General features: G+C 45.7%; 1 protein-coding gene across 2 annotated transcripts in view; it reads right to left on the bottom strand.

Annotated features, from left to right (window-relative positions):
• Positions 1–557: 557 nt before the first annotated feature.
• The window catches only part of NAA10 (N-alpha-acetyltransferase 10, NatA catalytic subunit), a 48,427-nt gene continuing 34,505 nt past the window's right edge, over positions 558–14,479 (bottom strand). For both annotated transcript variants that reach the window (XM_085629759.1, XM_085629758.1), the window contains exons 6-8: positions 12,646–12,690; positions 7,878–7,962; positions 558–1,813 (exon numbers count right to left, since the gene is read on the bottom strand). In XM_085629759.1, coding sequence (XP_085485885.1) covers positions 1,556–1,813; positions 7,878–7,962; positions 12,646–12,690 — 388 coding nt within the window. In that variant the 3' untranslated portion in view covers positions 558–1,555. The remainder of the gene's footprint in view (positions 1,814–7,877; positions 7,963–12,645; positions 12,691–14,479) is intronic.

The raw sequence follows: 14,479 nt of genomic DNA, 5'->3' as shown, positions 1-14,479 counted from the left end.
TCTAGGAGACTCCACTTTACAACTTTCTGCGCAACTCCACGACACTGTACTCTACTCCATTCACTAGGACACCCTACTCTATGCAACTACATTTTAACCATGCCAAACAGCAGCCAGGCTGGTGTACAACATGGCTATAACACACTGTCAAAGCTAATAGCTATTGGCTTTGCCAATGCTTATATTGTTTGTCTCAATACTATAGCTATGTCCAGCACTGTGCTGAAGTGGTCAGGAACTGGCAGTTGTCTTCTAATAGCGCAAGGACTCCCTCCTCTTCGGTGGCCTTAATTGTGCAAGTTTCCCATGCCCTTCAAAAAAAACGAGATAGTGAGGATTTCTCCATCCAAGAATGAGGATTTTCCTCATTAATAGGAAAGAGTTTGAAGAGAACTTAAAAAAATAAAAAAAAAAAGACGACGAAAGAAATACGGAGGCAACACCCACTAGGTCTTAGGAAGTGAGTGAGACTTATTTGCCATTGCAGGAATGTTCAGCAGAGGTCCACGGGAGTCTGAATCCATGCTAGATTTCCCAATCAGTCACACAAAAATACATTTACTTACAATTCGTCATTTTATTGTTAAAGTATAGCATTACTCATCCCTCCTAGACCTATATTGGACACAACACCCCTAGGTCATTTGACTGTGCGTATTTGGACTTACCTCAGGATTTCAGTTGCAGACATTTTGGCCCATTCAACAGAGGGCCTCTTTTTTTGTGCGAGACCTTTCTCCTTGGCAAATTAAGCCAGCCCCCTCCCTCCACACACTTTTAAAGAGCTCTGAAGCCAATACTGTTCTGCATCCTTTAGCCGAGCCTGTGTCAACACAAATTTGATTATAGGTGCTTTTCACATTCCCCCCACCAGCCTTGTTGAATACATTAGCCTGGTCTAAAAAACATACTCTTCAGCCCTGCAGCATCACAACTGTAGAGCTCTGCCCCAGGAGTGATGCTATGAGCGCATGCTAAATAATGTCTGGTCAAGATGCAGTCCTAGGACAAGCATACTGTGGTGATGGCCAATGAGTCATTGTCTTATCAGTCTAACTCTTATGCCAATTCTGCAAATCTTGTAATATTTTATCTGGAATGATATCTATGGCTCTACTTTAACCCAAGATGGAGCACATAGAATGGTTTAGATCAGCAAAGACATGGCATTCAAGAACAGCAAATAAAACAACAACCCAACCTACCCCGGTCCACGTGATGAGGTGAGAAATGGGCCCACTGACCATTTTCAAATACACACTGGTTTTATTGTTATTTCTCCAGCATAAACCTGTATGAAAACTGCACAACTTAAAAGTAGAGTTCTTTGCGGGGTTGGAAGTGGAGCAGCCGCTGTCTCAAGGAGCACCATTTACATCTCGACAATAAAAAGGTTGTGTTCCTTCGCCCTGAATTGCCCCACAGCACACTCCCTCCACCAGGCATCAAAATGCAAAGCATGTCTTTAGTCTCCTTTCGTACGCCATGGACTCCCGGCGGACCGTGATGGACAGGGTTTTGTGTCATGAGAGAGTATGTATTCCTACACGTCCCTTTAAGAGGCAGAGTCTGATGCCTCCGAGCTGTCCTTGACATCGGTGCTCTCTGTGGCCTCGCTGACTTCACTCACATCCTTGCTGTCCCCGCTGTCTTCAGTCCCTTCCACCTTCGCCACGTTTCCACCTCCGCTGGTGCATTTCTCATCCCGGCAGCACTCGCCTACATGGTTGGACTTGTGATCTGCTTTGCTGTCGATGAAGCCCAGTGCGCTCTGCTTGCCTTTCTCCTTCACCTCCGCGTGCTTCTTATGTTGCTGTGATAGAAGAGAGTGTTTACAAGTCTGAACCTGTGTGCCCATGGTCACAAGAACATTAAAGTGTCTGTGCGCGGTTGAGTCAGTCTGTGTGTGATACAATGTCAATATACTACAGGCATAGAAGGCCGCAGTGGCTTCATCATCATCCAGCACTCACACTTTGTGCACGTGCAGCCGAGTTACGGCACAACACAGGCCCTGGCATTCCTTGTGTGTGCAGTTAAGTATCATGCAGTTGTGTGAAACTAGAATTTGCCATGCATGCTGCTCAGCAACTGGCCAATATCAAGATGGAAATATCTGCCTTCAACTTCCGTTTTCCAGTATTGGTATCTTTCATAGATTAACATGCTTGTATCATTCCCAGCTGTCAGGACTGGAATCCCCCAAATAGAATGGTACACATAACTGTATTAAAACACAAACATGTAATACCCTAGTGCTTGCCCCCTATGTCTGGGTCTGCAATGGAGCTCATTGGGCAAACGCTTCTGTCTTCTAAAGGCACCATACCCTGGAAAGTCATAGACAAAGTGAGGAAGGAATGAAATTATGGCCTCATTTAAAGGGGGGGGGGGGGGGAGTTACTAGTGAATCTAAAGAGAGACATTCTAAGTAACTACGGTTACAGTCAAGGAACGCATTTTCTAGGTTTTGCATGGATTTGCATGCTTGAATGAAGGCTAGCAGGCCGTACAATAAAAAGGAGGGAGTGAGTGAAATGAGCTTCTTGGGATTTTCATTTGGAATCAGTACCCTGTTTTGACAGTCAGTATAAGCAGCAGGTTTTGTGAAAGGTGTGGATCGTCCGCGACGTTGCAGCTTTGGAAATCTCGTGGAGAGGAACCAGAGGGTGTGTGCCGTAGAGCCTGCTATCCCTCCAATGGAAGGGGCAGAGAGTTTAGAGTGAGCAGCTCTTCACTGTGTAATGCAGACCACAAACAGCGGTCTGTCTCCTGACTGGACATTATCTGTCCTTTATTGGGGTGGATGAAGAGGAGGAGTTGATCAGATATGAAATGCCTTGTCCGCTCCAGGCAGAAGTTGAGGGCTTTCTTTAGATCTAGTGAGTAGCGTGAACTCTGGCAGAGTTGGTGGGTTTACAAAAAAAAAAAATAGGAAATCCAAATGCAGAATCTCTTGGAGAGCACTTGCGGAATAAACGTGGACCGTCTTTCCAAAATGACAATGTTTGCAGGTTGTAAGAAGAGTGTCCATGCCAGAGAACGTTTGGTTTTCACCAACACGTCTGGCTGATGTAACAGCCAGCAGTAGTGCATTTTTCCAAGTGACACATTTTATTACTGCTACTCTTCTGCTTTGCCCAAAAAAAAAAAAACTTCTGTGCTTCAAGGAAGAAGATTCTGCCAATGGATGGACAAGCCCTTGCACAAAGTTGTGTATTATAAACTAAGACAATGCATAAGCGTCACTAGGGTCTAATATGCATTTTTGACCTATTGCCCAAAGATAAGCTCGCCTTGACATCAGAGGAGGGACTAGCAGGGAGTAATGCACCAGCTCACATTGGGTATTCCTATCCGTACTCCGTGACGGAAAGTTGCACTGCTCTCCTGAACAGACCATCGGGCTCCTGTCCAGTTTACATAAATGGAGCTTGTTGCTGTCCATGTGCGGACATCAGTCATTCAAACGCTTCCTTGTGTACATTCTGCACGCCCTCAGCAAGGCTCTGTGCAACCTAAGCAGGGTTAAATTACCTACATCGTACACTCAATGTTCAGTTCTATCACATGAACAACCTCGTAGGGAGCGGAGCAGAAAGGTCCCAAGGAGGTAGGACCTCCTGTGCTGCGCCCCGGTCAGGTCTGTGGGGAAGTGGGGATTGCAGTCTGCTTAACACACTGAATCTCCCAGCACACAGGGGCACCCAATGGGCCATGGCAAGGATTCGCCATTAGTACACAGCCTCAGACGTTAAACTGAAGAGGGACCTTCAATGGATCTGTCAATCCAAGTAGCACTAGCAGTAAGTGCCCTCTAAGCAACCAGCAGAGGCACACCAGTGAGCCCCACCTGAAATTAAGTAGCTTCCAAACTATGCTTACTCAGTGTGTGTGGGGGGGGGGGGGGAGAGAATATGTGGGAAGATGCACGTACATCAAAACATGCACTTAAAAGAACATCTGTCTTTCTTGCGACAAGCAACCTTGAGCCAAAACACTTTCCAGATGCGAGTGTCATTACCAGAAACAGAGGCACTGGCTCTTGGACGAAACATCCAGTGAAGATGTTGGGGAGGTGGAGACCAGGATCGGGCCAATGCTTGTCCTGGTTGCCTTCAACTTGTAACTCAAATCATCCTCTTTTGGCGCCACTGGAGACGGCTTCTAGATCTGCTCTGGCCAGGCGCCACACTTACCAAATCCAGCTTCATGTGACCAGTAATGTACGAGGAGAATTAATCTGGGTATCTGTATTTCCTGCCAGTCTCCGAGGTCAGTGCACAGGACTAAGCCAGATCTTTAATGGACCCTGTTGCCAAAAGGTGATATAATAACTGGACAGCTTTAAACATCTTGCAAGCGTTTTGCCAGGTCATTGTAAAGGAAGCATTGATTTTTCTTCTTATCAAACCAAGATAACATTTTGCTTGGGATCTTTCGGGTGAGGAGTAAGATTTTGTAATTTCATCTGGTGGAGAATGAACCGGAGACGAAAGTGGGGGTGGTCTTCTATAAACAACACATAGTCGTGCTGCTCTGGCTTTAACAGCGGTCACTGTTCCGAGATTCGCCACTACTACTTCCACTCTACGCATCAATGTTGGTAAATTGCTTTACCGAGGATCGTCCTCATGGTAGGCAGAAATAGCAGCAAAGCCCCAACTCTCCCAAAAGGTGGCAGCGGTTGTGATGCTGACACTACATGACTAGGAAGCCTCTTCCATGGGCGAACTGAAGAGGTACTTGCGAACAGAGAGCTTGTGAATGGGTACATCATCAATGAGGTAAGAGGAGAGAAAGGCTTTCCCACCGACAAGGAAGTAGAGTTATTTTGATGTTTTTTTTCCTTTATTGAAGATAGAGGTTTCCAGAAGTGGAGAAAACAAGTTACTCAGAAATTCTTTACCTTCCTTTATTTTATCCTCAGAGGTGCAAACGTGGTAGATTCCACTCCAGAGGAAGGATAACTCTGGTTAACAAGCATTGAAAATGCAATAGGCCTCGCCTTTTATTAAGTTAAAGCCATTTGCGTTGTTAATGGTATTATATAGCAAAGCAAATGGCTTTAACTTAATAAATGGCAAGGCCTATTGCACAGGCACAGGCAGCAGCTGTGAAAAGGCCTTGTGTATACCTTAGGCTAGTCCTCTGTTTACAGAGGGCGTGGGGCACCTCCTGGCAAGGGCCTGGTCCGTTGTGCAACAGTTGCAGAACGTTGTGCCATCACATGTGCATACTGATGACGCTGTTCCCTCCCTCCCACACATGCGCTCACAGAGCAACCCATGGAGTGGGAGCCACCCAAGGAATCTAATAACTTAGTGCAAGACTCTACTGTCCGCATACACATCACTACTCAGTAGATCTAGGTTTTACAGATGTTATGAGCTGAGCACAGACGAACGCACGCAGGTGCGCGTCGGGGTATGGCAGATCTGCCAACTCACAGGGTGGCATCGTGGGTCATACAATTTCAGCTTCATTCACATGGTCACCTGTAGTGGAGCCGAAATCACAGGGTGCCAGGGAGAAAACTGGAAAACAATGGCAAAACAAGGGGATGTGGCGTAATGGCCAGAGCTGCAGACAATGGAGCCGTGGAACCAGGGTCGGGTCTGGCACCAACTCAACATCCTGTGATTCTGGGCAAATCACTTTATCTCCCCCTGCCTAGAAATGAATGTCTTTGTGCAAGTAACTGGTATGTAAAGCGCTCCAATACCTTCGGGTCGAGTTCGCGCTATATAAAACTGCACACACAAAAAATAACAGTACTGCTTCTTTTCATTGTTGGATGGGTTGCACTGATTTTTTGGTAAGATGCTGGCTGGTCTCTGTGGTTTTTGATTTGTGTGGATTATACTTTTGGCCGACCTTAACTATTTTCATTTTTGCTTTTGAAAGAGGTTTAATTTGCAAACCTTGATTTTTGTAACGGTGTTATCAGCAGGCTTTTTATATGTCCATTGACGGAGAGGGTTATGTTATTTGGCATACTTTATTCACAGGGACCAATTAAAAGAGCCAAAGTTTGCTATGTGAAACACATGCAGGGATGGACAAACGAAAACGCACGAGTCTGGGCTACGGTGCGACTGCACTTTTGTTAGCCACGCCCCAGTATGTTTGGTCCGTGGCCTGGCCAGCCCTCTTTGCTGCCTTGCCCTTCGCCCCATTAGGCTCTCCGTCAGCTCCCATTAATCAGAGCAGTAAGGGATTAATAAAAAATAGCTCCGAGGAGTAATTAAAAGCGCCCGGCGGACTCTGGCAGCTGGTGCTGCTGAACCGAGCCCAGGGCATCTGGGTAATGAAACCTAAGAGGGCCGGTCACGGAGTGCTGGGAACCTCGCACTGCTCTCCGCTCGTTTGTCACGGGTCGTTGTCGAGGGAAGCGCGTGTTTAAATACCTGGGAAACCTCCTCTCATCCTCCCTCCCCGCCCCTCCCCCTCTGTACAGGACTCGCGGTGATTTAGAACTGCTTCCAACACACCTCAAATCCACCTCCGTTGTGTTTTTTTGCGCACCACTCGTAATCCCGATTCTGGTGCAGGCACCAGTGTAAAGAGTAAATAAGTTCGGGTCAATAAAATGTCCGCTTCAGATGGCAGAAACACTGAAGCATGGGGTCTTAACGAACGGCCATGCATCCTGGGCTCAGAATCCTTACCTTATATGCCTTTCTTCTTATTTCATGCTCTGCAGAAAACAGAACAAGTGATCTGTCCCTCCGATGACTCATCCTCCCTCCCGCACAGGCGCCTGCAGAGCCCCTACTGCTCCCCAGTCCGCTTTCACTTTCGTCTTTTACGAAAGCTTTCTCGTCTTTATGGGGCCATATGTTTGAAACACATGGCCCCATAAAGATAAGAAAAGCTTTAACCACAAACGTAAAGGAACCGAGCCAGTCCAACTGGGACGGCTCTAAAAGAGAAAAGTGTACATCACTAGACGCTCTTTTCCAATGGCTGCCCACCGTTTGGCATAAACGGTGACGCCAGCCAGTGGAAAAGAGGGGCGGGGCTTAAAGCCCACTAGAGAAATCTACCCTAACTCATTAAATCTCGCCAGCGAGACTGCGCACGTCTGCGCAGTCTACGCCAGGCGAGACCTAAAAACAAATCTCCACACCTTAGGATTTTAATATCTGCTGATTATTTCCAGCTGTAATCCTATCTCAAACAGCTGTGGTGCGAGTGATAGATGCACTACAGTCTGGGTCAAATATTTTTGAGGCCCAGATCGTGCACAGCCTAAAAGTGATTTTGTTGACTTATCTGGAGCTTGAGGCACAAATCCACCCCAATTATTAGGAAATCTAAAGCTTTTCACTGGACCAGCCACAGGGAAACATCCCTTCAAAGAAGGGGAAGGAAAATACAGAATAGGTATCTCATCTCTCAGAGATAAGTCGATGAAAAGCTGCTGCGGACAGATACTTCATATTATGGCAATAGCACAATGTGCGGTGGAATATCGTGTGTGTGGAGGCCTACTGGGAGAGTGGAGATGTAAGCCTATCCACTTGATCAGCTGCAGTGCAGACCCAGGAAACAGGGTAGGTATAGTGCAAGCACCAAGTTATTTGTCTTTGTATACAATGCTATCGTAACATTCCCAGTCAAAGGGTGTGGAATAGTTTGTGCAAGACCATGAAACATACAATGGTCGAGAACCTGGGACTCCCTGCTCCTTTGCAGGACTTCGACCCCACACTTCCCCCTGTGATGCTGGAATCCCCTGCATGCTGTTCGGCTACAGTACAGCACCAACCCCTTCAGTTACCAGGGTGCTGCGGTGTTGCATGGGATTCATGCAAGCTGCACTGCAGCTAGGAGCTTCTCTCCACTGCTAGCGCGCAGGGTACTCATCTTACCTCATCAGCCATCAGGGTCAGATCCCGCTTCATGGCGTAGGCATCCTCACCATCCGCGTAATACTTGGGCTCCACCTCACTGATCCTGCAAAAGGAAGGAACCACAAGATGGTTACAATTTACAGTCTTCACTTATTAGTGAATTATGGTGAGTGTTGTCAAGTGTTTTCCCAGGTTTTACAATTTGTAAAAACAGTGGTTACCCAGGTTTACCCTATTTGCATCCTAAAAAAAACAAAAACACAACACTACTCTGAGGCTTTCCCACTGCTTATAGAAATCTGACTATTGCTGTCAGCTTTGTGCACGTGTATTTCTTTCAGTGGTGGGCGTTTGTGTACTAGACTCGGTTATTGATTAAACATTTTTGAGGGACCGTTTTTAGTTGAAAAAGACAGTGGTCCTGGAAGAAGTCCAAGCCTCTCGACCCATTACCCTCACTCAATACAACTTGCATCATGCTCACTCACACCTCCTCTCGCCTGCGCATGTGCACACACACAGAATCGACACCCAGAGGTTTCTACCCGATGCCCAGAGGTTTCTTCGGTCATGTTCGTCCTGCACGGATCCAGCTCTGTTGGACCCACGCAGGATGCCCCTAGTTTACAACGTATCTAAATGTGCTCATTGTGGCTATGAATTGGTTTTACATGTTTAAACTTTAGAGCAGGCAGGCAAGAAGGCCAATGGTCCATTTCTCACGTTGTGCACGATCACTGACAATGACAGATGTCCAATTGAGAGAAAAAGGACACGGGAATACAACTCACTAAGGAACCTGGGTGGGTAAATTGTCAGAAACAGTGGTTCCTGTGGAATAATAGAATCAATATAGATAATAAGGTGCACAATCGCAATGGAAGGGTTAAAATGATGTCAGAGGGCGAAGAAACCACATACACCTTTGGTTTTAGTTTGATACAATCCTATTTTAAAATCTTACAAACAAAATTCTATGTACAAAATGTGCGTAGGGTCCCCAGTGAGAAACAGGAACTTAAAATATTGGCGACAAAAAGGTTTCCAAGGTATTTAAAAAAGTCGACCATTTAGCAACTCAATACATATACAGCAGCTATATACAATAATACGCGCTGTTAATGGTTTGCTTTTTGTTGTCTGCGACGTTTCGACCCTATACGTGATCTAGGGGCTCATCAGGACCTACGGATTTAGGGACATCTAGGAAAAGAAAAAAGTAATTAAATGAACATAAGGCCCATGTACCGGCACAAATGCGACCAATTGGCTAAAAGGTCATAAAATCAAAAAGTACCCGACGGGTAGAATGTGCAGCCGCGTGTGGTGCACGTGCCAATAGTGGGTGAAGGAAGAAAAGGAAAACTAGATACCCACAAGGACACCCAGCCGGGTACGGATTATGTGAGAAGAAAAACAAAGAGAAGAGTATTATAGGGACGGCAGGCAAGATGGTAGAGGTGCTGTAAGGGCCATCTGCACAAAAGATAATACACAAGGAAACCTTACCCCAAGTGAGAGTGAAAGCTGGCACTATGTGTAGCTGAGCACGGTCGACTTTTTTGAATACCTTGGAAACCTTGTAAAATACTGTCACAATTATGTCACCAATATTTTAGGTTTGTGTTTCTCACTGGGGACACTATGCACATTTTTCTTTTTCATTGTATTTAGAATTTTGTTTGCAAGATATAAAATATGATTGTATCAAACTAAAACCATAGGTGTATGTGGTTACTTCGCCCTCTGACATCATTTAACCCTTCCATTGAGATTGTGCACCTTATTATCTATATTGATTCTATTATTCCACAGGAACCACTGTTTCTAACAATAAGATGTCCAACTGAGGCATAACATTCTGTTATTGAGATGTGTATATTTTTCTAGGACAGAACAAACACTGTAGCCTTTGTTTTGCACCCAATTGATTGGTATTTAAGGGCTAAGCTATCAAATGTTGGGATTCGTGAAGTGCAGTCACACACAGCTACGTTAATGTCATTAGTCAATCACCAGGCCAACCACAAACTCTGACCCTTTAAACTTTCCATTACAATGCACACAGCTAGCACAATAAACAAGCCGTTACAGATTCGATTATAAAACTGAAGCGCTTAGTTTTTAGAGTAAGAGAGCGTTAACTCCAAAACCGGAGCTCAACTCCCCCAAAGGAATACATTCGGAGAGGGACATGGAACAAACTCAGGCCGACATTTGAAATGTAGCAAACACAAGGAGATGATGGACGGAGCGCTGAAACTTCAGACACTCACCCCAGCCACGGATCTGGGCTGAATCCATAATCGTTCTTTAGCTCACTTCACCACCCCAGTTCAGACCCAGCTATATGCAAATAAGTCTTGACCCTGTGCCACATGGAAACAGTCCAGCCCGAACTGCCAGGCCATTTGAAATGTTACAAGAAACGTCGGAAGCAGAGACATTCTGAATATTTTTTTCTGTAACATACGGACCAATAAGCTGCACAGAGATTAGAAAAAAGTAGTTTTTCATTGCTCTCCTGCAGGTCAGCTGCCCAGGGGCAGACTCAGAAGCCTCCTGCAGCTGTGCTGGAAGTCCCTTGTGTAGTCCACACACTGAACATCAGCCAGAAGGAGCACTTGTCTTGAGAGGCATCAGACATTCTACATCCCTCAGCCACCACTCCTCCTCGCAGGGTTCACTCAATGAACACAAGAACCCCTTTTGGGTTTCTCCTCGCCCTGCACCGGATACGGTGCACACATCTCCATTGTGGCAATGTCCACTGCTCCCTGCGCCAATGGTTGGGGCTGTGCCACCCGAAGGCTTAGGGAGAAGGAGCGATGGCAGCAGTGCTGAGAATACAGCATGCTGGAGGCACCTGTGAGTGAATAACACTGCACACGATCGAGCCCATTGCACAGGACCTTCTTAGCAGCATGTGTCTAGTATTAGCAAGAGGGCTGCACTTAGCCTGCATTGGATCCTTTGTGTGTCAAAGCTGGATACGTACTGAAGCCTCCATGCAAAGCAGGATAAGTACCGGACTCTGCACTGGAGCCTTCATGCATCAAAGTAGCACAAGTACAGGACTCTGCACTGGAGCCTTCATGCATCAGAGTAGCATAAGTACAGGACTCTGCACTGGAGCCTTCATGCATCAAAGTAGCATAATTACAGGACTGCACGGGAGCCTTCATGCATCAAAGCAGGATAAGTACAGGACTCTGCACTGGAGTCCTCGTGTGTCAAAGCAGGCTAAGTACAGGACACTGCACTGGAGCCCTCCTGTGTCAAAGCAGGCTAAGTACAGGACACTGCACTGGAGCCTTCATGCATCAAAGCAGGATAAGTACCGGACACTGCACTGGAGCCTTTATGCATCAAAGTAGCATAAGTACAGGACTCTGCACTGGAGCCTTCATGCATCAAAGCAGGATAAGTACCGGACACTGCCCTGGAGCCTTCATGCATCAAAGCAGCATGAGTACAGGACTCTGCACAGGAGCCCTCGTGTGTCAAAGCATGCTAAGTACAGGACACTGCACTGGAGCCTTTGTGCGTCAAAGCACGATAAGTACCGGACACTGCACTGGAGCCTTCATGCAAAGCAGCATAAGTCCAAGACTCTGCACTGGAGTCTGTGTGTCAAAGCAGGATATGTACAGGACCCTGCACTGGAGACTCCGTGTGTCAAAGCATGATACCTACAGGACCCTGCACTGGAGCCTCCGTGTGTCAAAGCAGGATAAGTACAAGATGCTGCATTGACGCCTTCAAGTGTCAAAGTGTGAAAATGTAAAATCTGATTCTTTCATTTTTTGATTAAGCTATGCTTCATCCATTCTTCACCCCTGCCCTACTTTCATTCTGGTTCTCTTCTTGACACCGCATCTGTATAAACATTAGGTAAAGAATTGCATTATGGGACATTGTAGGCTGTGTAAACATGGAGTCAGCTTGCTCGAAGGTTTTCAGGCAATAGTTAATCCTTAAGTAAAGTCTACTCAGAATGGCACATTTTGTTGTTCAGCCTTAAAACGTAGAAATTGCACAAGACACCGAGGCTGTCAGATTCTTGCCTTAGCTCATTTGTGTGTTCTTTCCAAAGTTCTATTTACCTCTGGGCGTTCCTTGTTTGTGACCTTCCCTATAAAAACCCCATGTAGCCATTGTTCAAGTGTGCTCCTTCCTTGAGTAACTCCATGGTGCTCGTTGGATGGAGACCCATTCTGAATGCTTAATAAATTACCTATGGTTTGCACTTCGCTCCACTGTCGATTCCTCCTTACTTGGCAAGGGTGGTGACCCTGCACCAAGCAAATTAAAATTAATCTGCTCCACAAAAGCAGGATAAGAACAGGACCCTGCATAGGAGCCTTTGAGTGTCAAAGCAGGATAAGTACAGGACCCTGCATAGGAGCCTTTGAGTGTCAAAGCAGGAGAAGAACAGGACCCTGCATAGGAGCCTTCGTGTGTCAAAGCAGGACAAGTACAGGGCCCTGCATTAAAGCCTTTATGAGTCAAAGCAAGATAAGTCAAGCTAAACTCTGTGTTTTCTAGCTTTAAAGTTTTTCACATTGGTGGAATTTCCTTATTTGTCATCAAGTTCTGTAATCTCTCGCAATGTGCCAATACCAAAGATGGCAGATACATAGGAAGAAAATGACATTCTGGAAGAATGTCTTAATGTTAATCTCATATAGGCTGGTCCACACAGAAATCATCAAAAAATAAATAAAATAATGTCAGTAGTAGCAAAAAGAGGTAAAGTCAGGCAGAGAAATCATAACATACTTACTGGAAATTTAGAGTGTTCGAGTACAGGTGCAACGCAGCTCGGTTACTAAAACAAACAGAAAACACAATTATTTGAATTTTGTACACACGATGCACCTATTTAAGAGCCTTGATTACATTTCATATGACAGATAAAAATGAATTGCTGGATTCCTTTCAATTCATGGCCTTTTGTAGGATTACTGGGAGGACAGACATTCAGTCACTCCCAGTGAGGTCATTTCTAAGTGGTAAGAGGAAACAAACAAGCATGTAAAAAGTTTGACTCCGGAGTAAGCTAGATGCTGTAAATGTATTCTAATTTGTAGCGCGGTGGGTGTTTTTCCCTGTATTTTGTGCTGATGGGATGGAGATTTTTGTCTCGCTCTGTGGTGCTTCACATCATAGTTCCTTGTTCCAGGCTTTGTGGTCTTCGGTTTAGTTGTCAGAGGTCTTTGACCAGAGCATGAACTGAGGTGAACAGACTACCCAGGTTCATAGATTAGGTGACCACCATACTCTCAGCAATCACAAATCTAGCATAGACGCAGGAGAGTCCTGTGTCAGACAAGCGCTGTGAGCCAGAACAAAGCTAAAGAAAGAGTGGTCTCTCCCTCCTCCTGCATGTCCGGTGTGAGACAAACCCCACAGAGTCAAATAAATACTGATAAGAGATCTACTGCACTGTAGCATTCACTCCTATCCACAGTCACACCTAGAGGTTACCCACCCACTGTTTCTCACACCCACCTGCCAGCGCTGTAGGTCCTAGCAACTGGTGGGATAGAGTAGAGAAAAAAGTGATAGAAGGGTTCAGGGAGATGTTCAATTCTAGATATGAAAGGAGGCAGAGCAGTGCCCACACCAAGACACCAACTCTTTGTAAGAACAGACAGCCCTTACAGAGATGGCAACATTCAACGACAAAGGTGGGCAGTCTGTAGATGGGCTGTGAACCACCCGCAGAGGTCTCTTTCCAATATTAATCTGTGGAAAATGAGTACGGCTGGGAAAGATGTGCCCCTGGAAGTTACAGTAATGGTACGGGCTGAAAGGAAAGGGGGTTGAAAAGCTTGGTACTTGAAGCGGAGAAGGGGATGCAATATTAAACACTAGGTCATGTCTGGTCATGCGGTATGGATAGGGCGTTGCTTCAGCTGGGAAGAGCTAGAATGAAGTATCATACAACGCTGAAGCGCAGCATGGCATTGTGATATAGGGCCTCTTGTGAGGCACTGGAAAACATGGCACTCCTAAATTAAACTTAATAAATAAACCTACTGATGAAAAACTCTTTATGCAATTTTTCGGCTTTATGTTACATCTACAACCACAGCACTAAAGTCATCCTGAAAAACAGTAATAGTGCATCCCCTGTCAGTAGTCCCTGCCTAAAGTGGAACAACGGAGGTCTTGCCTTAAACAGAACCTAGACAAGCATATATGGAGTAAACCACAACTGCCATGGGCTATGGTCCTACAACACAAGTCTATTCCCCCTACAAGTCATGCATAGAGTCCTGATGAATTCCTATTCTAGATATCTTTCTTCCCCTGTAAGGCAAATATTCCGTCTCCAGTATTGGATCTTTCATAGATTCAAATGCTTGAATCATTTCCTGTCTTCCAAGTGGGAGTCCCATGGTACCATAGAAAGCGGTATTCAATGATATACATAGCACATAATGACTGAGGATGGGCGGAACTCTGAGTTACATGAAAACTTGGCGAGGGGGTGGAAATTGGCACATCGCGCTGCTTTTTAGCACCAGGAGGTTGTTCCGTGATGTAAAATCAGTGCAAGCGGCACCACGTGGTGTGCCAGACAGTGCTGCCTATTTGCTGCCGCTTAAGTA

The sequence above is a fragment of the Triturus cristatus genome, chromosome 10 (assembly GCF_964204655.1).
Source record: "Triturus cristatus chromosome 10, aTriCri1.1, whole genome shotgun sequence".
In the NCBI taxonomy this organism is placed as follows: domain Eukaryota; kingdom Metazoa; phylum Chordata; class Amphibia; order Caudata; family Salamandridae; genus Triturus; species Triturus cristatus.
The sequence above is the reverse complement of the archived record's forward strand: the minus strand, read 5'-3'. Positions and strand labels throughout refer to the sequence as shown.